The 26,875-nt window shown below is 39.3% G+C and overlaps 1 protein-coding gene across 4 annotated transcripts in view; it reads left to right on the top strand.

The window, feature by feature from the left end:
* The window catches only part of CNKSR2 (connector enhancer of kinase suppressor of Ras 2), a 207,617-nt gene that overhangs the window by 155,181 nt on the left and 25,561 nt on the right, over positions 1–26,875 (top strand). For all 4 annotated transcript variants that reach the window (XM_086879915.1, XM_086879914.1, XM_086879917.1 and 1 more), the window contains 3 exons: positions 5,077–5,144; positions 9,742–9,842; positions 10,982–11,519. In XM_086879915.1, the coding sequence (XP_086736041.1) occupies positions 5,077–5,144; positions 9,742–9,842; positions 10,982–11,519 (707 nt within the window). The remainder of the gene's footprint in view (positions 1–5,076; positions 5,145–9,741; positions 9,843–10,981; positions 11,520–26,875) is intronic.

Here is a 26,875-nt window from a genome sequence, read left to right as displayed (position 1 = left end):
TGGCCACTTGTGTAATTTTTCAGAAAAGTGATTGAGACTTCAGCACAAAATAAACACAATTCCTCTTAATTCATTTGAATGGTAAATTGGAACATGAATCCCATGTTTATTCAAATATTAGGGGGTTTATTTCATTTATTTTCACAATATAAACTGAAATTAATTCAGTTCAAAATAGTATGCCATTTTCATCAAATGACAGAGGACACAAACAAAAATCTATTATTGCAACCTGAGAATAGTTCTATCTTAGATAATGTCTGTTGATATCCTCTCTCACCAGAGGAGTTTTCAAAACAGAGGAAAAAGGAGCTAAAACTGAATCAATAGAACTTAGCAAGTCCTGTAATCATGGTTTAATCTCTCCTGTGTGTATAAGATTCAACTTCCTGGCAGAGCACCTTCAGGATACTGCCAGCTCATGACTGATAATATTTGGGTGGAAAGGCATGCTGATACTATACTGTGCCAGCTTTCCTTTAGAAATAGCTCTCTGTTAACATTTTTTCAGAAGTTTGTGCATGACTGAGGCTCACTTCAAAAGTCTCTTCTCAGTTAGAAAACCGAAAACCTTTTTATTTGTTTGTGAAATTTTAGGCTTCCCTTTCTTTGATAATTCTCTCAAGCCGGTCACTAAAAATGCAGTTTGCTGCGCAGCAGATAGAATAATGGCATGGTCAACAACATATCCTGAACAAAGCAGTAGCTAAATCATTTCTGTCAGCAGGTCCTCACTCAGTATGACACAGCACCTTCTTTTTAAGGATAGAAATTTACATATTTTTCAGTAATCAGAAAGCAGCAGCAAATATGCAGCAATATTTTAAAAATATATTGTGTAGTGTAAAACTCAGGAATTACGAGATTTTTATCTTCCCACCACAAATAGTCTTTTTATCATATTTTGAAATTAGTGCTTATTAATTCTTTTGGAACGAGCTTGACAGAGTTTTGGTCTGAGTTATACACATCTAAATTCAAACTCTGTCCAGGTCTACAGAATTACTTGAAATTCTTACATTTGAGTTGCCATCATTCTCACCAGAGGATTTTATTTTTTCTCTTTGTTTAATATTTTATAAAAATCAGTTCATTTTCACAGATACTCAATTAACTCAATAGATTGGAAAAAAGTGAAAAACTGAAAAATAGTCTTTCAAATGCAGGGATAATAAAATACTTCCTGTCTAAAAGTATTGTGAAGCCTAGATGAATTAAAACACAGAATGGAATTATGAAGTTAAATTAGTACTCTTTGGATCATTTTATGTTCTTTTGTTTGTCAAGTTTCTGACATAGATTCTAGTTATGTATCAGGCAGTCATTTCAGTTTTGTTTATACTTTAAGCAGAAGAAACAAGAGTAAAAAACTACTAATACATAGAATGACAGAGTTCAGAATGGCTCAATTCCTTCATCCCTGGTATAAAATGATTCAGTTTTTTATATAAAAACATGTTTGCCAGCTATGAAGTTTTTGTTTGTGTGTTATCTACTCAGATAAAATGGGTATTTTAATCTCAGGTAGCTCTGTCACTGTTCAAATTTTCTTACTACTTTTATGACTGTGCCACACCATTGCACTGGTAAGGAGTCTGGAGAGCTGTAATCACTAAACTTTGTTGCTGTGGTGTCTGAAGCCCCTTTAGGTTATGTGGTCACGCCAGCAAAATGTTCTTTTTACCTATTAGCATGCTTTTTCTGTGTGAGAAGAAGGACAGACTATCCTTTATAGATGCAAAGTACTATTTTCTAGAGTAAGTGTATGGTCATGGAAATGTGTTGCTTGGAAATTCCCTGTTATTCTCTTCACTCTGGTTATACTGCATTCAGGTACTCACACACACTCTTAAGGTATCCATATTCCCACACAGCAAGTTCATCCTATAGCCTTGAGTTTTATGATTAAGGAGCATTTGACACCCTGCTTTGACCAAAAGTATTGCATCTACCTGAATGTGAGATAAGATAGAAAAACATTTCCTACTAGTTTGTGAGAGTGAGAGTAATGTACATCCTTCCTTACAGAAACTGCAGGTCTGCAGAAAGTCAGGGGGTTTTAATCCTGTTCTGTGTGTCATAAAACAGTTTTAATTAAATACTGACAAGACATGAGTGTGCTGTTCTTAAAAAGAAAAGAAAAAAGAAACTTGAATGACTACTGCAGTTACCAGTGACACTGTATTTATTTTCATACCTAGAAAACAGATCTTGTAATTCTCACAAGAACATTGAAGCTGCATTTGCTGTAAAGAAGCAATATTTTCTTGGCCTCTTGCCCTCCAAAGGTTACAGTGCCTACCAGGACACACACACTGAAGCAAAGAAAGACATAAATCTTTCCATGTTGTAGGGCTTTGTATCTATTAATATGCATATTAAGAAACATTAGTGTAACTATATGATTGGAGCTTTTGTTCCCAGTGCATTTTAATCCAGGCATGTATTACTCCTCTTCCATTCTGCAGGACATCTGTACGTTTCCCTTTTGATACAGGTTCAGTGTGTTGGATTTCTCACACAATTCTAACTTCAATGAACTGGAACTCTGGCCATGCTTTATTAAAATAATATTAATTCTCTAGCCATATCTGAAGAAACTTTAGTAGTCACATACCAGAAAATATGCAGAATACCATTCATTTAGCTTCCAGACTGGCATACTGCTCAAAAGCTGTGGTTGTTCACTGTTTACAGCCACATCAGTACCTTCTGGTTCACCCCACAGGTGCTGCAGGTCATAGTCCAAACCTCAACACAGATCATGACCTGCAGAAAGTCATTAAAGGTGAAGTCAGTCTCCTGTCTCTCTGAAGAGTGAGAGAATGGCACACATTTCCTGGGCTCTCATTAGATTGTACTTTTCAGGAAATAATGCTTTTCTGGAAACAGTCATCTGTCACCTCTGTAAGCAGCATCAATTGACTGTCAGTTAAGTCTTCATTGGTTTAATTGATTACCTCACTAATAAGCACACTTACCAGGAAATGCTATCTCATGTTTAGGACAGAATGAAGGACGGGAGAACCTTTATAGCTGTATTTGTTGTCCATTGCTTTGTGGTCAGCAGCTCTACCCAATGGGGTTCATAGGTGAAATGTGAAATCCTGTATAGGTGAGAGGCAAGCAAAGCACCATCCCCACTGTCTGCCATGCCATTTGACAGAGCAGATGCTTGTCATCTTGTGCTGCTTTACCCTTTGGACACAGACAAGTCTGTGTCCTTTGCTGGTCCCTCTGCAGCAGGGGCTGGAGTGCTTTGGGTGAGGTCCCTGCCTCTGTGCCTCTGATTTGAGCTGGCAGAGCAGGCTCAGCTGGAAGCTGAGCTTTATTCCCCAAAGGAGGTCTTCACATATCAAGAATGTGAGCCTAAAATACGGTTTTTTATTGTGTCATCTTTTGGCATTGAAGATGTAAAATTGTTGTCTGAGATGAGGTTTGTTGGATTTCTGTTCCTGTATGCTGCTTGTTTTTACAACTGTATGGCACTTCCTGACAATTACAACTCAAATTTTAAGTGTCCTCTTCAGCTTCCATATTCTTCTGGTAGAAATTTTGATTGTGTGGTACATGAAATACTCTGCAATCAATTCAGGAGTAAATTCTTAGCTTTCTTCCCAATGTACAATGATTTATGGACCATTAACACGGTTTACACATGAAAAATGTGGTCACTGTTTGTGGAAGGGCAGTTAGAGTCAATGGACATGTCCCTGCCTGTGCGTGCCAGGGGGATTGGTAACTAGAATATTGTTAAGATCCTTCCAGCCTAAAGCATTCTACAGTTCTCTGGCTCCATGATGACAGGAGTTAATTTCTAGGAAAGCAACTGTATTTTATGACTTCATGCTTGCCCTGCACTGCAATGTCTTGAAGACAGGCATGCAGGAATCATTACAAAGGTATGTCCTCTGCTGAGACAAACATCCTGTTTCTGTGCATGCAGTATGCAAACAAAACCCATCAGGCACAGGTTTCTCAAATGGGGGTTTCCCATTCCTGAAGAAAACGCAAACCTGACTGGAGTTGTCTTTCTGTATACCCTAGCAGTTAAATTGCAAGCCAGTAGGTTGGCAAACCAGGCCTGTCAAGTCCTGACTATGGGATGACTGGAGCAAGTAATTCCAGGTTTACCATGGAATGGACAACACGGGAGATTGCCGTGGTGGTTTAAAGCCTCGTTGATGAAGCACCTGATTCAGTGTAAGCATTTGGCTAATGAATACACTGAGAGCCCCATGGGGGAAGAGCACAGGTTGAAACTGACCTGCTGGAGGCAGTTCAGTGTATGCTTGGCAATGACAGCCTTACTAGAAGAGAGCAGCAATAGCTCATTTGCTTTTTGGCTTGGGTTTTTGGGGTTGTTTTTTGTGTTTGGGTGCTGGGTTTTTTTGTATGGTTTTGTTTGGGTTGGGTTTTTTTTAATTTGTGCGGTTTAGGGAAGCACTTTTTCAAGGCTAAATTGAGATTAAAGCCTTAGATGTGAACTGCATTGAAGCAACTGTCTTTCTCCCTTCACTTCTCTGACACAAACACAAAAATGAATTCTGATATGCCTCTTTCTCTTTGTACACGGCACTGTAAGTAAGCTCTAAAACATAAGGGCATAATTAAACCACAATGGCTGTTTGGGAGTGAACCTGTTCTTTGTACTGCTGTTTTCTGCTCTGTTCCTCTGCTCAGTTGCCAATTCAGGTCTTAAAATATTGCTTAAATCTGTGTTTATTCTTAAGAAATCAGAACAGTAGGAGTATTTGTGTGATGGCATATCTGTGAGCAGCAGACTTAACAGCTTGTTGATTGTCTCTAAATCCTTTACTTTTCAGATGTTTGATATCATACATGGTTTTCCATTTGAAATAAAACCCTTGCTGTGAAAATGGTTTGTTCAACAGCAAAATCATAGATCTTTGGAGACTCCCTGAATAAGAGTATCAAAGAGAGCAGCTGTCTGATATGAAAAATAACATTGTCCTTAATCTTCTTCAGATGCTTCTAGCTTTGTTTTTACTAGAAATGCATGCAAAAATTAAGAGGCTGGATCGGTATCACTGCTTTTTTTTAATATTATTTCAGATGGCTCAACAGAATTAACATGCTTGCTGCTGGCTATGCAGAAAGAGAGAGGATCAAACAAGAGCAAGGTAATGTGTTGTTATTTTGGTTCCTTCTGTCAGCTCTTATCACAAGTTCATCTGTTCTCTTTTCCCTGCTGTGTATCAGGCCTCATTCTCATCATCTGAAAGCAAATCACATGTGGGTATCACTGTTATTGCTTTAGAGAATTCCTTTTCTGTCAGGAGTTACGATTAACTCCTTCGGACTCTGATCTGCAGATACTGATATTCTGATATTTCTGAGAAGGCTGCAAAAGATAGCTAAAAAAGCAGATATACTGGCAGCAAGCTCCACTGTGTGGTACCGAGGAATCTGTGTCCCTTATCAGAAGAAACTTAAGAATCTGGAGGCTAAAAAAATGATTTCAAACATTGCATTTGGTGTTTGAATTCACAGAGGGCAGAAGTGCATTAAATGGAACAAAACCATTTTTCTAAAGCCTGTTGAGATAATTGGATTTACCCTAAGGACTTTGATTTTCAGACCACTTAAATTTTGTAATTTCTACTGGTTTTACTATATTGCAGTGTGTGCCATAGCTCTGTTGGCATTTCACTTGGAGTTGTAGAGTTACAGCATTTTACATATTTTATTTTTTATGCCTAATACTTCATGGGTTAAAAAAGCAGAGCATATAAAGTCATGCATTGCTTTGCTTTAAACAGCTGCAGTAGAAATTGCGTTCGCAGACAGAAGAAAGAAAGGGTCAGTCCAATTGTATTGTGGAGGTTGTTTCTTAGAATTGCCAGTGACATGACATGGATGCATAGAAGGGTTCCTATCCAAGTATCTGCTTTTGCAAGCAGGTAGTTCTTGAATTCCTGCTCTTTTTAACATACGTACTCAACAGCAGGCACTGGAAAATTGAAGTGCTCATGATGATCCAGAGCTTATCCAGATTCCTGTCTGCTGCCTGCTTCCCACTCAGTCAAAACCACAGCTTTTAATTCTGTGGCTCTGAAGCCTTCATCAGAAATATTTTGGGGTTTGGCCCAAAAAACTTGTGTCATTTTTGACACCAGGCCCTCTGCATTCACACAGCCCAGGGTAGCAGCACCATGCTCACTGTTCTTCAGTCATGGTCACAGTGCCTCACCAGATCTGGAAATCAGTTTGGGAATCCATATTTCCTAATCAGCACTGCAGTAACCTGTTTGAAAGAGCCTATGTACCATCTGTTGTCACTGCTTGTAGAAGCTGTGAACAAACTCTGAATCTCACAGTCTTCAAGGAAATCCTCTGTTTTGGCATTCAAAGCCAAATTACAATTTTTATTGACAGTAAGTTGGCACTAGAATTACAATGCCATGTGGGACAGTAGGTGAAAAGGTATATGTTATGCTAATGCTGTCCAAGTGCACAATTACACACATGATACACCTTTCAAAATCCAGATGAACATGAAGAAATATTTTTGCTACTAAGAAATCACTGAGTAATAAAATAGCAGATGATCCAGCTAGGCATGAGATGATGTGCATTCAGGCCTCATGTAGCTTATTATTAAAATGTCTCCCTATTGAAGATAATCAGTGAAACCCCACTGACCATGGAAATTATATCCCAGGCACTGACAGAGTTCTTCATTACCACTCTAGCACGATTCACTCCAGTTGTTTTGTTATAGGCAGGTAAGTGGAACTACACCCTCTTTGTGTTGCTTAGTGGTGTTGAGTGTGGGAGGCAGTATCACATTCCCCCCTTGCTGCCATACTCTGTTTTAATGCCTCTGGTGATTTTCCTTGGCTCCCAGCACAAGGGCTGTTACACAGCTCAGTAGTGTCCCTAATTAGCAGAGGCATCAAGTTAGCAAAGTAGAACCTCTCTATCACCTCAAGCATATTTGCAATTATATGAAGCTGGAATTTTCTATATTCAGTGACTGTACCAATTGTCATCTGCATATTCGATTTGACAAAAGATCTTTTATTTCTGTGTGGTTCAGCCCTTTGCAGCAAAGCTTTATAATACCTCTGAAACAATTCAACAGGAGTTGTCAAATCTGTCTCAATTAACAGTTGAATAGTTCTGAATCTAAAGTGCACAAAATATATCTCAATAGCTTCAGAGATGCACGAATCACAGAATTGTGGGTGTACTACTGAATAAAATGTTACATTCTGTACTGAACAGTTTTATAAAAATACCTTCAACTTTTCATATGAAATACAATGCATGTTAGCAATACATCAAGGGACTTCCTTGGATGGAGAAGTTATATACTTTCCAGTCATATAAATCAGAGGAAAAAAAATCCCTAGTTTATATAAATAGAGGATATTTATTCAGGAAATGGCAGATCAGTGTTGGTTTGTATATAATATATTCAGTCTATTAGTCATTGAGGAAACTTTCAAGATATGCCTGATGCATAGAGCTTGTCCATCAATGAATTGGACAAATCTACAGAGAGAAATACAGCAACTGTTTCATAGCATCATACATGTTTTGGATGGACTTTAATGAGTCAGTTGCCACAAGAGGAGCATTTATAAAAATCGGTGGGAGGCCATTTTCATACAGTTTATCTGAAAATTGACCCCTGTTACTACAGAAATTTTCAAGACAAGCTGTAGGCTGCCAACAGAATTCCCTATCTGAGGTAAGGGGTGCAAAAGCATCATCATACAGTGTTTCCTTGTGTGTGGATTTGACAGAAAGAACACCTTCGTATTTTTTAGCCAAAATTGGAACCTGCACTGAGACTGCTAAATTTTGCTTTCAGAATAAACAGTTGAGCTCAAGTCTGCAGAAATGTCACTGAACAATGCAGTTCTGACAGGTCTCTCACCACACATCGCACCATTAGGCTTTGCTGCAACAGGAACAAACATGTCTACATGCCAATATTTTCAAGTGTTTTAAGTTGCTGGAAACATGTTTTCTTAAAACTAGGATTTATTTAGAAAAAGAGTTTTCACTGATGTAGTCTTTTACTCACCAGAAATAAATTATTTACAGATTTCTAGAGACATAACTTAGGATTTTTTTATTTTTTAGTCATAAAAATTTTATTTATGCAATTTATTTATTAATTATACTGTTAAAAGATAATGTCTCAGCTATAAGCTTGCAGGAAGCAAATTGAAAGCCTCAGAGTAAAAATGGAATTGCTATTGTGTGGAAAAAATTAAATAGATAAATAAGAAAAATTAAATAGATAAATAAGGCTGTTCCAACCAATACTAAAATCTAAAAAAATACAAAACTGTAGAGACTTCTGTTTCTAGATGGTGTTGTTTAAAGGTAAGTCTGATTTAGGTCTTGAATAAGATTAAATATGGTAGATCATTGATCATATAATATAGTAATCATAACAGAAAATTATTAAAGACAAAATTACATGTTGTGCCAGCTTGGATTTTTAGTTAGATCATTTGTGAAGCAGCAATCAATCTTCTTCTCTATCAAAGAGAGAGTAGTAAATGATGTACTTTGTTGAACATCTGAGGTGAAGTAAAAATTGCCTGTGATTGATCTGTGAGTAGTCTGATCTCTAGTGTCCTGTCATACAGTGATTTACCCAAATACTGGAAGGTACTACAGTCAGAAACAAAGTGATAGCAGAAATATTTGCTTAAGTCTTAAAATGTGCAAAAATGATAAAGGTTGTCTGTCTTGAACTGAGTCAGCAGTTAATTAGGATTTTTTTGCAGGGAATATTAAGGTTCAGTGTCCTTTTAGTTGGCTGCTGTTCTGCTTCAAAAAATATTTGTAACAGAATAAATATAAATTCCCATGTGGTATATTCTTCTGTGTGTTTTCCCCTTTGAAATAAGATTGGCCATGACTTATTTCCTGAAAAAATGAAACATTGTAGCCCATTAAACTTAGCCCACAAAATCTATGTCCTTTATACTTTGTCATCCTTCTTTTTGAATTCTATTCTTAAATGTCATTGTTATAATTTTCCTTACCATCACCTTCATGTTCTTGCATAGATAACAGGGCAGCAGCTGTTTCATGTAGTGAATATATGACATAAAGTTTTTTTGTCTTGCCCTAAATACAGCTGTTTGTTACTAGAAACTGAATTGAAAAACGTGTCTAACTGGTAGAATATAATGGAGAAAATGGGTAGAAAAATAGCACTGATTATTTATGTGTGCAATAACCCCTACCTGTTTGATCTGCCAGTTGGTTAAACACATTTGGTGATGTTATGCACACAACAAGACTTTAGCAAAGCTATGTTTTTAATCATTTCTGTTCAAAAATATTTCAGTATTTTTGAGCCAATACATGTCTAATCATAATTGTTTTTGTAGATGTATAAATACTTCAAAATCTGATACTTGGATTAAGAGTATTCTATATGCCTGTTGCATTTACAAGGTATGCACAAGAGTTAAATTTGTGGCTCATTTTCAGGTTGTTTTCCAGTAGCTCTGTGATGGGACATTAAGTTTAGTATACTTCATAATGTTTAGAGTTTTCCCTCTTTAGATGAAGACAATTCCAAGTTGCAGCAGCTAACACTGACAGCGTCAGCATTCTGGTATTACACTGCCAGTGATACCAAAGGAGGAACATCCAGTTGCTTTTGTGAAAGTAACCTGTCTGATACAAAAATGCATCAAAACCTGTTGGCAGTTTTTGACCTGATCCTTATGTAACTTGTAGATTACTGGAGCGAGAGTGACAAGGAGGAAGCTGACACTCCATCAACACCGAAGCAGGACAGCCCCCCGCCCCCGTACGACACGTACCCACGGCCTCCCTCGGTGAGTCACCTGCAGCTGTCCCTAGGAACGTGTGCCCCAAGTGCCACCTCTGCCTGCTCTCCTGCCCAGGATGGTGCATGGCCATCTGTTTTTCAGTCTGTGCTTGACTTAATGCGTTTGTTCAGCAATACACATTGCAGGCTTCAATGGCCGTCATTCCACGGGTTTGTAGAAGACAGGGATTTATAATACCACTTGCTGCACAAAATAGATTAAGTTACAGAATTCTTTCTTTTTGGTCTTCATTCATGATGGACAGCTGCTCATCCAGGCAATCCCTCAGCACCCCCTTGTCAGCTTTCTGAGAAAATGTTATTACCTCAGGAACAACACAGACTCTTCTCTAAGGCTTCAGCAGTTGTGCTGTGAAGCTTTACAGTAACAAATTACACTTGAATTTACAGAGAAATACATAAAAATGTTCTGTCCTGTATTGCAGTACCAGGTGTTCTGTTATTGTTAAAAAGTAGGTTTCTCTCATAGAGAAATACAATTACAAAAAAGGGGGATTTGGGTTTTTTTTTTTCTTTCCTCTTGTAGCAGTTGTTGATCTAAAACTATGTTATAGACTTCTAACTTACTCTCCACAATGCATACTCAGTGTTAACTAATGCATCTTACTTGGATGTGGTTTTTGAAATGAACAATCAAGAAGTTCAGGGGAAAGAGAGCATTCATGATGTTTAATTTGGAGGCAGGACTTTATCTTACAAAATTGTAGACCTTTGAATGACAGTACTGAAGCACTGCAAGCATGATTCCAAAGAAAAGCAAGACAGAAGAACAACAGACATTTGGATAGCATTTTTAAGGTCTTGAATGAATCAGGTACCTCTCTTCTATGTCATCCATAGCGCCATATTTTTGCACTATTTTGTGAAGTTTCCTGCAAATTTTCTTGGCTTATTTTATGGATTAAGTGACATAATAAAGATAGTTATTATGAATAACTATCAGTATTAGACCTACAGGTGTGACATATACAGACATGGGTATGCATTAAAATCAGGATCAGGACAGGTTAATTAGGTAAGTTTTCAACTCACTAATGAACCGGGTGCCATCGCTGATAATGAAAAGTGACGGGTTATTATTAGCAGCGGGTCTCGGTGTGACCTGAGACATTGTTGTCATTGCAGATGAGCTGCACAAGCCCCTACGTGGAGCCCAAGCACAGCCGCCTCTCGTCCACGGAGACGTCGCAGTCGCAGTCGTCGCACGAGGAGTTCCGCCCGGAGGTGGCGGGGAGTGCCACCGAGTCCCCGGTGCGCAAGACGGCGAGCCAGCGGCGCTCCTGGCAGGACCTCATTGAGACGCCGCTCACCAGCTCGGGACTCCACTACCTGCAGACGCTGCCGCTGGAGGACTCTGTGTTCTCCGAGGTGGCCGTGGTGTCCCCCGAGCACCGGCGGCAGTCGACCTTGCCCACCCAGAAGTGCCACCTGCAAGACCACTACGGCCCCTTCCCCCTGGTGGAGGGTGAGCGGATGCAGGCGCTGAACGGGAACGGGGGAAAGCCCCGAAGTTTCACTCTGCCTCGGGATAGCGGCTTCAACCACTGCTGCCAGAGCCTCTCGGTCGGTGCTGCCGACCACCACGAAGAAGCACAGCAGAAGGAGGTTGAGGAGGAGGAGGAAGTGGAAGGCAAAACAGCAGAAGAAAACCAGGAAGATAAAAGTAAGTATGGGATATTTTTGTGGCTTTTCAAGTGTCCTGTTTGTGTAACGTAGAGGTCGCTTTTCCTTTTTCCTATCAAAAATCCCCAAAAGTCCTTCAGCATCCCCCATGTTTTACCAGGTCCCCCGTGTTGCACACCTCTTTGGTCTGCCTTATGTATGAGGCCTTATAACCAGAGCGCTGCATGACCTCTCGTGATCACCAGACATTTCCCCGTAGGCTGATCAACAACCACCTTCCACTAATAATTCTTAGTTTAAATGGATTTTGCTTCCATGCTTTCTTCATGTTTACACTTGCACAGTAACCTCCTCCACTGACACACGTGTTTCAGGGAGATGCTTAGTAAGATTTCCAGCCAACCCCATGTGAGCTGTAAAAACCTCTTGGTAAATCCTGGAGTGCAGAGTTGGGCTGTGATTGTGTAGTATCCAGGCAGGCAGGTCACAAGACATGCCAAAATCTGTAAGAAATTGAAAAAGACAATATATTTTCCCCAGTTCTTCTCATTGTGATTTAAAAAAAAAAACAATTCAAAAAGCATTTCCAACAAAAAAAAATAGAACAACTTTGACCAGCGAGGCTTAAAAAAATCATAATGCTGGGTAATTCAGTTACATGGCACATAAACTCCATAGAGATTAGTACTATTTACAAACATAATCCAAATAACCAGGGATTAGAGAAGGTCCCTGCCCCTCCTGAACATGTAAACACATTTTTGTGTCTGTTTCATGCTCTGTCCTTCACTGTCATTTGTGGAGCTTCTCAGCATGTGCTGCTAGCAAAGTTGAGTCCACACCCCGGTTGTAGGGTCAGTGAGTAAAGCCTGCACTCATGATTTGTGGGGTTACACTGCAAGTAAGTTACCTGAAGTGGCAAAGGATAGCCCTTGGAGCTCTCCAAGGGTCTCTGCTATCTGTTCCTTCAAATTCAACTTTTTCACTGCAGGAAAGTTCAAAAATGTTTAAGAGAGGAAAGGGTAATGAAAGCTTTGTATGACTAACTACCTACCTAAATGGATTCATTACATTTAACACCTTTGTTGATCATTTAAATTCATGTGGATGTTATTTAGTATACTTGGGAGAGATCAAAATTTTCCATTGTCCTTATGCTTTAGGCATTACTTTCTAAGCATCACCAATTCTTTACTTTCTTCTGCTGCTTTGAGGAAACAGTGGTTTCTTTTGCAGATATTGAATGTGATGGCATTAAAAGTTTAAAAGGGCACTATTTCAGTTGTGTTCATGCATAACACTTTGCTAAAAACTGATACATTTATTAGGGTAATATCAGATTTGTACCAACTGTGAAATTAAGCTGTCTAATTAACAGGGTTAAATTTCATCAACCATGCAGAACGTTTTGTCCTATTTTTAGCTTTCAGTTTTGGTTTTCAAATGGGTTTTTACTGATAGCAATATAAAAAATATTTTTTAAAAGAGTCCTTACTGAAAATGGGAAAGGTCAAGGAGACTTTCCACTGGCTTTGCTGTGCTGTTTGAGCACTACTTAAAGATTCTGTTCAAGGTCTAAGGTTTTAGGTGTTTTTAATCTCAATTTCAATGCTTTTGTGTACCTGGTTGTAGCATTTTATAGCATGCTAATTACTAGTAAAAGGCTGGTGCTTGATTTAATGGACTTGGGCTTTTCTCCATCCTTCTATACTAAATTCCAGATAAAGAGAACAAAGGTGTAATTTTTGAAGTGATCTCCCTGTTACACACATTTTTTTATTTGAGTGAGGAGGTTTCTTTGGTTGAGACTTTAACAGGAGATTATTTTTGAGACATTGATGACCAGCTAGACAAGTCAAGTGCTCATAATGAGTTGTTGACCTTGAAATTGTAAAACCAGAAGTAAAATACTGTCTTGTCTGTTGAAAAGTGTAAGTGTTGAATTGCTTGTTGCTATGACTGCAATGTTCTGTTTGCAACGTTGACTTTTTCCAGGTCCCTTACCAATAAAAGGCAGGAGGATTTCCTGCAAGTGGTGTTCTTTAGTGCAATCCAGTTTCTGAGTTGAGAGATTTGCTTGCATCTTCTAAGTCACTGACAGAACGGGTGACCTTGTGTGTGCTACCTCACTGCCTCCTTCACTTCCATTGCTCTGGGAAATTCATTTCCATTGCTCTGGGAAAATGAAACATTGCAACCAGCTGGAAAAAGGAAATCCTCTCAGAAATGTTCTAATCTCATATTGAATGTTCCCTCATGTGGTATCAGAATCTTTTAAATATATTTATTTGCCTTACACATTTATGATCCTGACATAGTTCTGGGCTCTTGGATGATTATGTGTGTTTTTGTGTGTACATATGTGTGTTTTAAAGCTTAATCATTCCTGTTGCTTTTTGTGTGGGATGAGAATGCAGCTCCTTTGCTGTTGTCAGATGTCATTGCCAAAAGTTTGTTTTCTCAGCTTTCTGTTTTTACATTCTCACTTTTAGAACCACATGAATTTAAATTAAATAGTAAAATGCAGGCCTGTTTCTTCCAACTTCTCTTGCAGAATTGTTTTCAAGTAACTGCACCACAAACTAGGAGCTCCACACTTCTTTCAGATGCTGTCCCCAGCTGCTATAATTTAACATAGCTCTGTTGACTTTCTACTAAAACTATGCTGATTTGCAACAATTAAACATCTTCTCTCAGTCAGTCAGCACTTTATATCTTAAATAGATATTGCAAGACTTTACTGACCCTGCAAATAGCTCTGTGTATCAACTCTGCTACAATGCCTAGATATATATGGTAAATTGAAGATGTGGGTTGTCCTTTCCTATGTTTATCTGTCGGAACCTAAGTTTGTTGTGTGTTCAGCTGCTTCTTTTTTGTCCTGTTATATCACATTAACATTGTGCTGCTAATCCTTAATGGATTGTTTTATTTCCCAAATGACTGTTGTGTAAATCATTTAGATGTTCCATATTGACACCATCTTGTCAAGTCTCTTGCTCTGTAATCAAAGAGGTTTCTCTTGTGGGATATTTGAGCTTTTCCATGTGTTTGCTTCTGACTATGCAAGTGGCAAGCCAGGGTCAGAGCTGTGGCACCAAACACAGCCCTTGCTGTGCTGTTCAGGGGCAGCCTGCACACGGAGAGCAGGTTGGAGGCTGTGGCACAGAGTTTGCATTTCTGTGATTGAGTTGTGAAGGAAAAGCTGGGCCTTTTGAGGTTTGTGTTCTATTAGTGGGAGGTAATAGAAGGGGACAGCAGTGTATCATGGCACCATCACCCCTTCCCCTCCTCTGGCCCCACCTCTGTCTGCGCTCTGTGTTTCAACAGGTTTTGCCACTTCATGCAAAGAACACTTCTAGAGAGAGTACTTACAGGTTTTGTCCCAGGAAAGCTTGTTTCATTTTTTGCTTTATTTTTTGAAATTTTCTTTGGTGGTGGTTCCTTCACTTTCAAAGACTTCTCTGGTTTGTGCATTACTAGGGTTTCAGCATCTAAAAGAAGTACATCACTAGCTCTCTGCAGAGTGTAGCTGGCTGTTGATCCCATCAACTTAACTGCAGAACCAGCACCTTTTTTTGCATACTCCCTGAAAAAGTCTTTGGAGAACAGCAGTGTCTGTGGTAGTCTCAGGTGCTCTCATCTGCCTGGAGGCTGCTGGGAGAGGAGCTCTGCTGCTGCCTCCATGTGCTGCAGGATTGCCCGAGCAATGCTGGCACACTTTCCAGGGAACCCACACCTGGGAACAGCGTGCAAGGGAGCTTTCCACTGTGCTGGCTCCATAGAATTTATTCAGGAAACATGGACAGAAAAGCATTGATGTCTGTGTTTGAGTTTGAAAAGGTATTTGCAGCAGGAAGAAATTACCTAGGTTGTCTTCACAGTGTTAAACCCCATTTCTTTCTGTGTTGTTTCTTTCTTCTTTGTTCTGCAAGTTTTCAGGCCTCTTCCTGCACTCTCAATACTGCAGTTCTTCATGACATGTGTTTAAGGATTTTTTTGTTGCTACCCCATCATGGTAATTTTGGAGTACCTTCTGTATAGCATGGAAAATGGTAACAAAGTCTTACAAAAATTTTAATAAATTACTGGCTGCCCTTCTGGGGTAATTAATGGCTGAGAGCCGCTTGCTAGCTGCATTGGTTTCACCCTCCAGAGTGTTTACAAGATGCTACAATCTTCCTCATGTGACTTCTGTCACCTTTAAAAGATTTCACAGTGCTTCTGAAGGCTGGGCAAACTCACAGGTATTGCCTGGCAACTTGATCCATCACTACAAGCTCTTGTGCAGGTTTGCAACATCCCATGGCATCCCATGGTTAGTCCCACAGAGTCTTGTGAATGCTGCCTCAGAGGAGCACAACAGCCTCATGCTCCAGTCTCTGAAACTGGCCTTTTAATCCTAAACTACTGAAAACACTTGTCAAAGGCTAGAGCAGGAGCTACTGTTGGCATTTCACAGCTCTGACAGATGTCCCTGTGAAGGGTTTCAGGAAAGCTCACCTTTATGTCAGGGAGGGGTGGTCACTGCAGGAGGTATCAAATGACTGTGCTGAGCTACCAAGCCTGAGAGGTTTTCTTCTTTTTTTTTCTCCAATAAAAAATACAAAGCAGCAAGAGAATAAGGGAAACTGAGAACAATTTCTCCCATGTTGCAGCTTCCTAGGTGCAGAAATGAAATTGAAGGTGGCGGTGCTTTCACAAAATAGGACAGAGGAGCTAAGGACTTCCATGACTAGCAGCAAGTATCATGCACTGTGCCCAAGAAGGTGTCCTAGGCAGCATTTGCATTCAAGGAAGAGTTAGTGCTAGTGAAAAATATACTCTGAATAAGGTCAGGTATTTGAAATTCCAAAATACAGGTCTAGGGAGGCTTCCCTCTTTTTAATGGGGGGGCTGTAATGCATGGTGTAAATGGTTGTCTTAGAGGGATCAATGCTTGCTAATTGAACACCATGCTATGAAGTAGTACCCTGTGTACACTTCTAGGTTTTTCTTCTCTGGATTTTAGGTAGAGTGTCTTCTCTTTGGCAGGTTTTAGGCAACAGTGAAATGTGTGAGTCAGGAGGAATAACACATAAAGCCTGGACTGGGCACACTGGAGTTGATGAGATGTGTGGCTGAAATTAGTAGGACAGTTTGCTTTTCTGACAGCCTCTTTCTGTCTTAGAGGGGGCATCATTAGTGGTGTCCTGTGGTCTGACCAGCTAGTCTTATCCTCACTGAGAGGCAAGGGAGGAAGAGGTAAGATACTGTATCTTCCCCTCTGGAATTAATGCTCAGGAGTGTCTTAAATAAGCAGGGCTATGAGAAATTGAGGTCATGTTTCACATTAGAAGTATTCCATATGAAACTGGTGAATAGCACAAAGTGCAGCACCCTCTGGGACATGAAGGAGGGTGTTATTCTGACTTACTGCTCCCACTATCAGTCCTGTACAACCAAGAGCATTTGCCAAGTTGGGGGTTGTTTTTTTTTGCCTAACATTCTTCTGGGCAACACAGCCCAGACACTGCTCAGACACTGGAGTAGGTTAATGAAATGTCTGCTTTTTCTGAGCTTTGTTTTTGTGATCTGGTTTTTTATTCCTAATTCCCACTTGAGCTTTCCTGTGGTACCTGACTGGGCATTTGCTGAAGACCATTAGCATTCTCTACTGATCTACTTGTCCCATTGCCACCAGGGCACTGTTTTTGCTGTTAACTCAGATGGAACTTACCTAAAAATGCTGCCTAATTATGTTCAAAAATATGACTACCTTAGATAAACAGCTGGGTGTAGGTATGTTCATTTCTGAACATGTTATTTGATTAAAATTTAAAATTTATTAAATAACGCTTTTTCAATTCTCATATGCAAAAGCAACTCCACTGCAGAAGTGAGTTTGTATTCTAAACAAAAATGATGGGATACAAAACCTCTATATCCTGATTTTAAATTTCAGTTCAAGGGGAAAAAATTGCCTGCGGTGTTTGAAAGCCAAGTATTGAATCATTTACTGAGTAGCAATTCAGAAAGCAATATGGGCTGTCAACAAAAATAAGAATAGTTTTATTTTATGCTTGTTAGTGTTTATACATATAGAAGCATTTTGCCCACAAATATCTTGTTGCCACATTTAAAATTTTATTTGATTTCCACTGCCCATGCTGCTAAAAATGCAAAGGAGAGATGAATTCCTACTTTTCTTTTGGTTTTAATAGCTTTGAGTGTCACTGCCAGTAAAGGTCATCTGCTTTTGCCTGAAATATATGGATTAAATTGTCTTTTTTATATGAAAGAGAAGTTCACAAGAGAACTTTTTACATGGCCAGTCTTCCAAATTGCTCTTCTTGCTAAGTTCCCTCGATTCTGTCACTAAGTTGGGGACTGTCAATGGAGCTATGCTACTCCCTACCAGAGACCCCTTCGTGCTGGGTGGTGAAACCATGAATCTGTAAATGTGAGAATATATTTGTGGTGCAGCTTTTTTATGTTCTGCATTAATTCTCTTGCCAGTTGTTGTGTAACCAGTCTATTTTATGTTTAATTTTTCCACTTCATGGTGTCAGCAAGCTCTGTCTCTGCTCTTGCCCTGAGTCTGGCTGCAGAGATGCTCTCCTTGGGAAAAGGTCATTCAGAAATGGGAAAACACTTCACAAACAACAGAGGAGGACAGTCCAAGTCCTCTAGGGCTCTCTGTTCACCCCACTGCTGTTCCTTCCCATTTTGTTGGCCTGAAAAGTTTTGGTGGCAATATTAAAAAAGCCTTTTTTTGTGCTTGCTGTTTCCACTCCCTCAGTTCTAAATGTGCTTTCAATTCTGAGGCTATAGTCAATTTTCCTAAATGAATATATGTAGCTTTTTTTGAAATTACTTTATTGATGAAAAGGGAAAATCCAACTTTTTTTATTTTTTTTTCATTAACCCATAATTTTCCATTGAAACTAGAGTTTTCCTGTCCTGAAATTTAAACTTATATTCATTTTGATTTCAAACATGAAAAACATACATTTTTTTAATCATTTATATAAACCTTCTCACTGGAACCTACTGAAAATAGTTTTAAAGGCATTCTTAGATTTGACTACTGGAATTAAATTGAATTTTTTCCATGACAAAGCCATTTCTCACCGGGGTTTTTACAGAACTGGGATAGTTCCTTTTTGAGATACAGCAGGGACTTGGCCTAATCTGAAGGTTTCTAAATACAAAGGAAACAGAAATCTGCCATTTAAAAAGTTAGCTACCTATCATTGACATGAGATTGTTCTTCTGAAATGTATAATTTTAAATTTTCAAAGCTAAAAAAAGATGAAACCCTTTCTATAATCAATGGCAGTTAAGTCAGAAGATGATGGCATAGTACCAGTAGGACTAGGGGAGCAGAGAGTACTAAAGTCTTTTCTAAATGCATTCATTACATCTCCAGGTGGTACCATCTGTTGTGTGTGGCTCTCATGTTCTTTCAAGGCACTCATTAAAACAAGGATGAACTTGAGTCAGTAGTGCTTGGAAAGACATGGGAGGGAGATAGTTTTATTAAATTACTACCATGCTGAATGTCTGGAGGATCACTATGTGAACATGCATTCTTGTTTAATTAATGTTCATCATGGGAAGTGGGATGCAGTGGTAAAGACATAAGTGCAAAGAATCAGCATCCTGCCAAAATTTTTTTTGCTGGACAGAAGACTCTAGACAAGCCACATTTGTTACAAAGCAGTTCAGTTTAATCTAATTTTTTTAAAAGAAGTGCTCAGAATTTTTCAATTTAAGATTAATATTTTCATGGAGGTCTATGCAGTCAATGTTGTAGGAAGGCTTTTTTTTGTGAATTATCCTAACATAATAAAGCCTGGATTTCTGGCTGCCTTTCCTTGTAGTCACTATTTGCTGTTCCAGAGAGTCACAGATCTCATGGCTAATCTTCCAGCCCTATGCAACTTCATTGGATAACCCTGGACAGCTAAAATGGCACTAGATGCTTATTTTTTGGCATCCTAATCTCCTAACTGGTTTCCTAAACCTTTCCAGTGCAAGAGGGCAGTCTATATAGGTTAAAATCTTGGTCCCTGCAAAGACCCTGGCAAAGCTGTAAGTGTGATGTGCATGTCTTGGAGCCAGGGAGCTGGAAATTATTTGGAAGATTATCCATTGTACCTCTGCTGTCTAAATCTGGAACTGCCATACCTTCCAAATCTTAAACACCCCTGGTGGTGGGCATCCTTCATTCCCTACAGACAGTGCTTTTCCTCTTTGCTGTTTTGGAGAGGAATAATTTTAATTTTTTTTTCTGCTAATGGATATTGAATTGTTCCCTCTGCAATTTAAGGCCAGTATTTCCATTCCCTTACAGCACAGAAAACAGACTGCTGCTTTACTGCAGCCCTTCTTCTGAGCTGAAGGGTTGTTGTGAAGGTTAGTTTAGTTTTTCCTATACTTAGTGTTTCCTAGGCCTCTGACTCCTCTTGCTGAGCTTCCCTGGGTTTTCCCAGCTGACTCCCATCCCCTCTGCCATGGCAGTGTCCAAGCTGGGAGCTGCACATCTGGTTGAGAACCAGGAAGGTTGATCTGTCCTGGCTGTTTTATGCTCTATATTGTGATAAGCATCCATACAGCATTGGAAATACTGTACTTCATATTTCACTTGGGGCTGTACAGTGTCCCAGATGGTTTTCTACCTGAATAGTTGTTTTTCTAACTGTAGTTGTTCTGATTTTTTTGTGGGCCTCTAACCTATCCACATTAAGTAGCTCATGTTAATAAAAGCCTCAGCTGAATTAAAATGTCAAATTAATTGGGCTAAAAACAACCAAGAAATGCATGTGACATTTTGTAGAACTAAAAGCCTGACTAGGTTAAAAAAAGAAAAGAAAAGAAAAGAAAAGAAAAGAAAAGAAAAGAAAAGAAAAGAAAAGAAAAGAAAAGAAAAGAAAAGAAAAGAAAAGAAAAGAAAAGAAAAGAAAAGAAAAGAAAAGAAAAGAAAAGAAAAGAAAAGAAAATACAAAAAAAGTCCCTTGCAGACTAACCTGGTGTTTGCTAGGCTCTGTGTTTGCTGGCACAGCATTTACCTATTATTATATAAAACCTGGCAAGGGATTTCATCCCCCCAGATCATTCCAGCTCTCTGGCTGTCCTCCAGCAGTCTAGGAGATGTTTCCTCACGCTTTGGTGCCTGTGGATTTTAAAAAAGTCTATTCTCTTGCACTGTTTAGACTGTGAGTGCCATCTGGGACATTTCTGGGTGCAGAGCAGCCTCAGGGGAGCCCACATAGTGCAGCCCCTCCCTTTAGCAGTGAGCCTCTGGTGTCTCCTCCGTGCTCTCTTCCTTGGCTTTGGCTATCAGAGGACACCTTGGGTAGGGAAGGTGGCTAATGTTGTTCACTTCTGAGAGCTGAACCTCTAGAGGAAAAAGATGATTCCCTGTGTCACAGACATCTAAATGCCAAGGGAGATGTTACCTGGAGATGGGAGCAGAAGGCTTATTCTTCTGTCACTTGGGATTCCATCCATCCCTCAGAAGTGTTTAATACCCAGAGTTTACAGTAGCCATGTGTGTTTAATTTGTAAGATCTTGTGATGTTTTTTAACATTAAGAATTTCCAGTTCTTTTGGAACAAATGTGATAATACAGTACTAACAAACAAACAAACAAAAAAGCAGCCCTGCAATCAGGCAATTTTGCAGTTCTCATTCATTATTAATAAAATAGGTTCCTAGCTTTGTTTTTAAAACATACAGTTCAAAAGCAAGAAAATAAATATGTTTTTTCTCCTTTCGTGCTCCAAATTTGCAAATTTTGGAATCTGATGATGATGGTTAACAGTCCAGCATCCTTGTACTAGTGTGATGCTATTAAATACTATGATTTTATGAAAAAGGCATGAAATAAGTTCTCTGTGGGATCTTACTGTATTTACATGAAGAAAATGGCTGCATTTTAAGGAGGATTTGTGCTTTCTGGCTTTGCATTTTGAGTACTGCTGGCACAAAGTAGTATCAGCTAATTATTTCTTCTTTTCTGGATTCCAGAAGAGTAAACTTCAGGCTTTTGGAATATAAAATACCACCACTGATTTCTTTAAAAGTATTTGAGTTGTTATCACCATGAGAGAGTGGGGAGAGAGGCTGCCAAAAAACTTCAATTTATACCATCATTCAGCCAGTTTTTGAAACGTTCATTTAATCATGGGATGATTTACAGGCTGCAAGGAGGAAGCAAAATTAAGGAAGCCTCACTTAGGAGATTTCTCCTGCTTGTTAATTCAGGGATGGACAGAGACCAGGCAGTGGCAAAGGCAGGAAGTTTACCCTCAAGACTTTACCCAGCATCATTAATGAGAGTAAGAAAACTCCACTGGGGATCTCTGTGCTTTTAGTTCCAGGTTAAAAGCAGCTCAGATTTCAAGTGAGGAGGGATGGCTTGGGGAGGCTCCAGGGACTGCTCCTGGTGTGGTACCCAGGGGCTTGGTGATGCCACAATCCCCTGTTAGTGGGGTTTCCTACATCTGCAAAGTGGTCTTTTTGGAATACTTGAGAGATGGTGAATATGAGGCATAGAGAATTAGAGAGTGTTTTCATGTAATAAAAATAGTAAAATCTGGTTTAGAGTCTGTGTAACAGTATTTCCAATAGCTTCTGCACTTGGCATTAAAGTGAGATTTTTTTGCTTTGCTAATGTGCACACTTGAAATCCAATCTAAAAATCATACTAAATCTATAAAAAACTTTAAGCTGATTATTCTGGGAGTTCTTGTTTCTTTCCTCCCTGCTAGAATGTGTCCTGTGATTTATTTTAAACTTTTAATTAAAAGAAAAAGTTCTTCTCAAGACTTTTTTTTTTTTTTTTTTTAAATCAAGCTAAGTACAGATACATAATTTTACAGCAAAACATTTATATTTCTAACTTTATCATAGTGGCTTTAAAGACAACTGGAGTTGCTGGTTTCAAATTCTTTAGAAGACCAAAGAGAGTCTTTTTATTTATTTACTCCTGGCTGTGCGAAGAGCCTGGAGAAAATTCCATTTAAATTTTATACTCCAAACTGAAACTATCCAAGACTAAATTATTACATTTTTTACATTTTTCTGCTTACCTTCTCCAGTGTCACTCTATTTAATATCCTGTTTCTTAATGTATCCTCAAAAATTTCATGTGATTATTTTAGGGGCTATAAATACTTACTAATGAACTATTTATTAACTAATTTAACCATACCAAAACTTTTTTATCCCAAGACACTGAAAATTAAATATGGTTTATGAAATTGTCAGAGTGTGGATTAAAAATAAAATCTAAAAAAAAGAAGACCCAACAAACACAAATGCACTTTAGACATTAGTGTATCATGGATTAATAAATCAGTAGTTTCTAAGTTCTCTGCTCACTTTGTGTTTTAACCTTGAGTTCACAAATTCTGCCAGCAGATAAGGACATCTTGTAGCAGCTATCATGAATCTTACAGCATAAATGGGCTGTCCTTGTGTCTATGCAAACTCTAAGAAGTTGAGAAAATTTGTTTTATGAGAGCCTTGCACAATCTGTAAAATACCTGTAAAATGTCTCCGTAGTAAAAGAAGAGGGAAAAGGATGTGTGTTAACTCTCCTGGAAATACTTGTTTAAAGGATGGCTGAATTTTTTGGTACAATTGTTTCTGAACTGTTGTTGGAAGGTGGAAGTTGGAAGAGTGAGTGTTTTCATAAAGTTACAGAAATGATTGCCTTGAAGACTCACAGTTTGGAAATGGCTTTTACAGTTAACGTACAACTCAGAGCTAAGCCACCTTCTTCATGGCCTGTCCCATCCCAAAAGACCATTTTCCTAAGGTTGTGTATGTTGTGGCTAAAGAGGAGTGTGGGATTTATAGGAGAGCATCAAGGTCCCTTGAAGTAAAAATTAGACTCTTCAGTTTTGAAAATAGCACTTGGATCTTTATGGATTTCATTATTCGAGAAATTTAGTGGAGGTTGAATGTGGAGAGATGAGGGCATGGGAGGATGGCCCTGAGCAGCCAGTGCCTGTGGCACCTGTAGTTTCTACTTGGAGGAAAACAGGTGTGGAGGGGTGAGATTTTATATTCTACATGGATTTGGCTTTTCTGCCAGGGCTGTCAGAAGGCTGTGTGCATTTTTGACTATTACTGCTCCTTGGAATGATGGGGAGTAGGAGGTTGCTGAGAGTAACCCACTGAACAAAGGAAAGCACACCCTCCCAAGCTGGTGGAGGCTTAATTTACCTCTTTTCTTGAAAAAGAAAGGAAACAGTTTGTGCAGTCAGGTCTGTAGTACTTGAAAACTGGAAACATTAGGGTAGGAGATAGCTGGGGAGGAGATTGCAGAATTGAGTGGGGTGAGATGGAAGCAAAAAGTAGAAGACTAGAAATAGGGCATAAATCTGTAATGGTTAGGATAAACTGTGGAATGAGTTTAATTAAGTTGTGATTGGTTTTTGAAATGAAAATCCCATCAGCCTCTAATTCTCCATACCACAAATGAGGATGATGGTGTTGTAAATCTTTCCCCAGTTAGAAAACCTGTTATAAAAGTATTTTGTTTCTACAGTGTCACATTTCTCTTACAGCATAACCTACTGTAAATGCACCCATGCTGCTTTAGACTTTATTTCAAAGATTTATGCAGTTTAAGATTTAAAGATTTAAGCCCAGGTGAGCTACGTGGATGGATTTTATGCTGGGGCCACATTCTGTGCATTGATCATGCCAGTGCATTGAAATATTTCTCAGCCCAAGTTGTCTTCCAAGGAGGAGACTCAGGCATGATTTCTTTATTAAGCTGAAAATCCTGTAGTATCAATGTCCATAATTAGTTGGGGCAACAGTTATTTTTGGCCCTGTAGCTTTTGTCTCTGAAAGTACTAGCTGAGAGTTTTCCTTCAGATGACTTGTTCAGTTGTACTGTATGGAAGTAGAGTAAATGTTTTAAAAGACAAATTCATGAGGCTGTTTCTTTATTTTGTCCTTGTATGTTTTGATTTTTTCTGGTCTGGTGTTGCTCATCTTTAGCACTTAGTTATTTAATTGTTAATGACCAAAAGTATACAGCCAAATCTTCATCTCTGGTCCTCCTGGGTTTTACTAACATCTGTTTCTTCTTCCAAGGACAGTGGTTGTGGCAGTTCCAAGTTGAGCAGGGGAGATGGTTCTCTGAACTTGGACTGCTAACTGTGATTTCCAGCTCTGAAATCCCCCCAAGGTTTCTGCACACACCTGCTAAGGGCTTGTTTTAAACATCTTCAGCTTTAGCTGACTGTGCTCTTGTTGTATTTTATAGTTCTCTAAGAGGTGTGTAAATCATGGTCACCAGCAGGTTTTTTTGTCACCTGTTGTTGTGTTACCAGATACATAACCAGAACAAATAAATTCTTCCCTGTTCCTACCTTCTGCTGTACTTTTCATAGAAAATAAAAAAAATCTTTTTTTTCCATAGAAGCGTTGAATAGATACATCAAATAATACACACTGAACTTTTTGGTTACTCTGTAACTCTTTGGAACAGCCAGTTGTGCTGATGGCAAGTCTTGGCATTATAGTGGGAAATTAATGCACTTACTAACACTAGATACACAACTCCTTTAAGAGGGATGTCTACATTCTTCTGAAAAAGACAAATCCTTGCAAAATTAAAAATTCACTGAGCCTTTTATTTTTATTGTTTAATCTTGCAATCTGACATTTCCATTCTGCACAGCAGATGTGAGCGTAGCAAAAATTGTTGAAAACAATGATTTGTCTAGTTCTGTATCACATCTCAGATTGAGTTATTTGAGTTTTAAAGTCACCTGCAAGAACAAGTGATTGTACCAAAAAGAGGTGAGCCCTGTATCCCAGCTAACCCTGTTAGCCTGCCTTTAACATGCCTAACTTACTTCTAGGGAGAGTTAAAGGTATCTTGCTTGTAACCCTCAATGGATCATTCTTCCACAAAAAAGTTTTATTTTGAACTCCAGTGTACTTTGAGCTCTGTCATGTGGCAGTAAGGAGTTGCACATTTTAATTCCAGGCTTAGAGAGACAAGCATCTCTTCTAGCTAGTTTTAAACCTAGCACACGAACTTTCAGATGTTTCTGTTACTTGAAGAGGCAATTACCTACCTTTTCTCTGCATTTATGTCCTTATAATTATACAGGCTTCTGTTCCATCCCCTTCTTTATAGGGGAGAAGTTCTTGATTAGCCCTAGGCCATGTATTCCTTGCAGGAAAATCATTTTGCACAATAATAATCCTATCAGCCCTTCTCTGCCTATTTCAGTACTGCTTTTAGAGGTGAGAAGTCACAAATGAGTCTCTTTCTTTTTTTGTTTCTGCTTTATCTCCACTACTTTCTGTATTTATATGTAGGTAGAAGCCAAACCTCCTTAGTTCTATGTTTTTGTAGAAGCTGATCTGACATTTTTAACCATCCAAGCAATCCAAGAAGAGAACTAAAGGGAACTGTTTGGTATGTTTCTGCCTGATAGGGAAAAAAGAAAAGGGTTTGGTGTTGATGTGGGTGATGCATGAAAAGAGACGTGTAATGCTTATTCATGTACAAGACTGCAGAGGAGAGGAAAGTGAAAAAGACAATATAGCTTCTGAAGAAAATAGCAGAGGACAGTAGCTAACTGAGCAGCTTGAGAAATGCATAGAAGGGAGGGAGGTTGCTGTTATGGGATAAGAACAGAGCTCAGCTACATGATAGTTAGTGTTTTCAGGCTGTAGAGATGGTAGTATTTTCTTTGTTTAGTGGTGATATTTTGGTGGAAAGCACTTAAGCAAACCAAAGCAGGAGTGTGTAGCAAATTGCTGGGAATATATCCCTGTATAACAGCTCTGGGTCATGCTACAGCTTGTCCAGGGGAGCCTTGCTCATGCATGTGACTGGTCTGGACAGCAGAAACCCCTCCTTACAAGCATCCTCTGGCTTACCATCCGCTGAGGGAAGGGCACTCTTACCTGCCATTTTCCAAATGGTGCCTGTCTTTACAGGTAACCCTTCCCCCAGCATCTCAGGGTGTTTTAGATTCCCTTGCATACAACAGTCACCAGCTGTGGTGACAGTAAGGGATTTTTTCTTTGAGCCCCTCGATGCCCTTTCTGCCACTGTTGCAGGACCAAGGGCTGAGTGTGCAGCAGCTCTGGGGACTGGCACTGCTGGAGGCTGCCACGGGAGCAAGCTGAACCCTCCACATCATTACCCAGCCAAGAGGTTTCTTGTAAAGCTAATTCTGTCTGAAATGTGTCCCCACCTGCCAGCAGATTGCTACAGCAATGCCAGGGTCAGGTGTCAGCCGTGGAGCTGCAGTGGGTGCTCCCTCCCACCCAGCACCTGCCTTTCTCCAACTCCTCTTCCTTGCCTCAGCCTGATCAGCCATCATCTCAAACCAGCCATTCCCCTGCTGCCCCGCTGTTTCCAGA

The sequence above is a fragment of the Cyanistes caeruleus genome, chromosome 3 (assembly GCF_971803275.1).
Source record: "Cyanistes caeruleus chromosome 3, bCyaCae1.hap1.1, whole genome shotgun sequence".
NCBI classification, from domain to species: domain Eukaryota; kingdom Metazoa; phylum Chordata; class Aves; order Passeriformes; family Paridae; genus Cyanistes; species Cyanistes caeruleus.
Note: the sequence above shows the minus strand (reverse complement) of the source record. Positions and strands in the feature narration are given on the sequence as shown.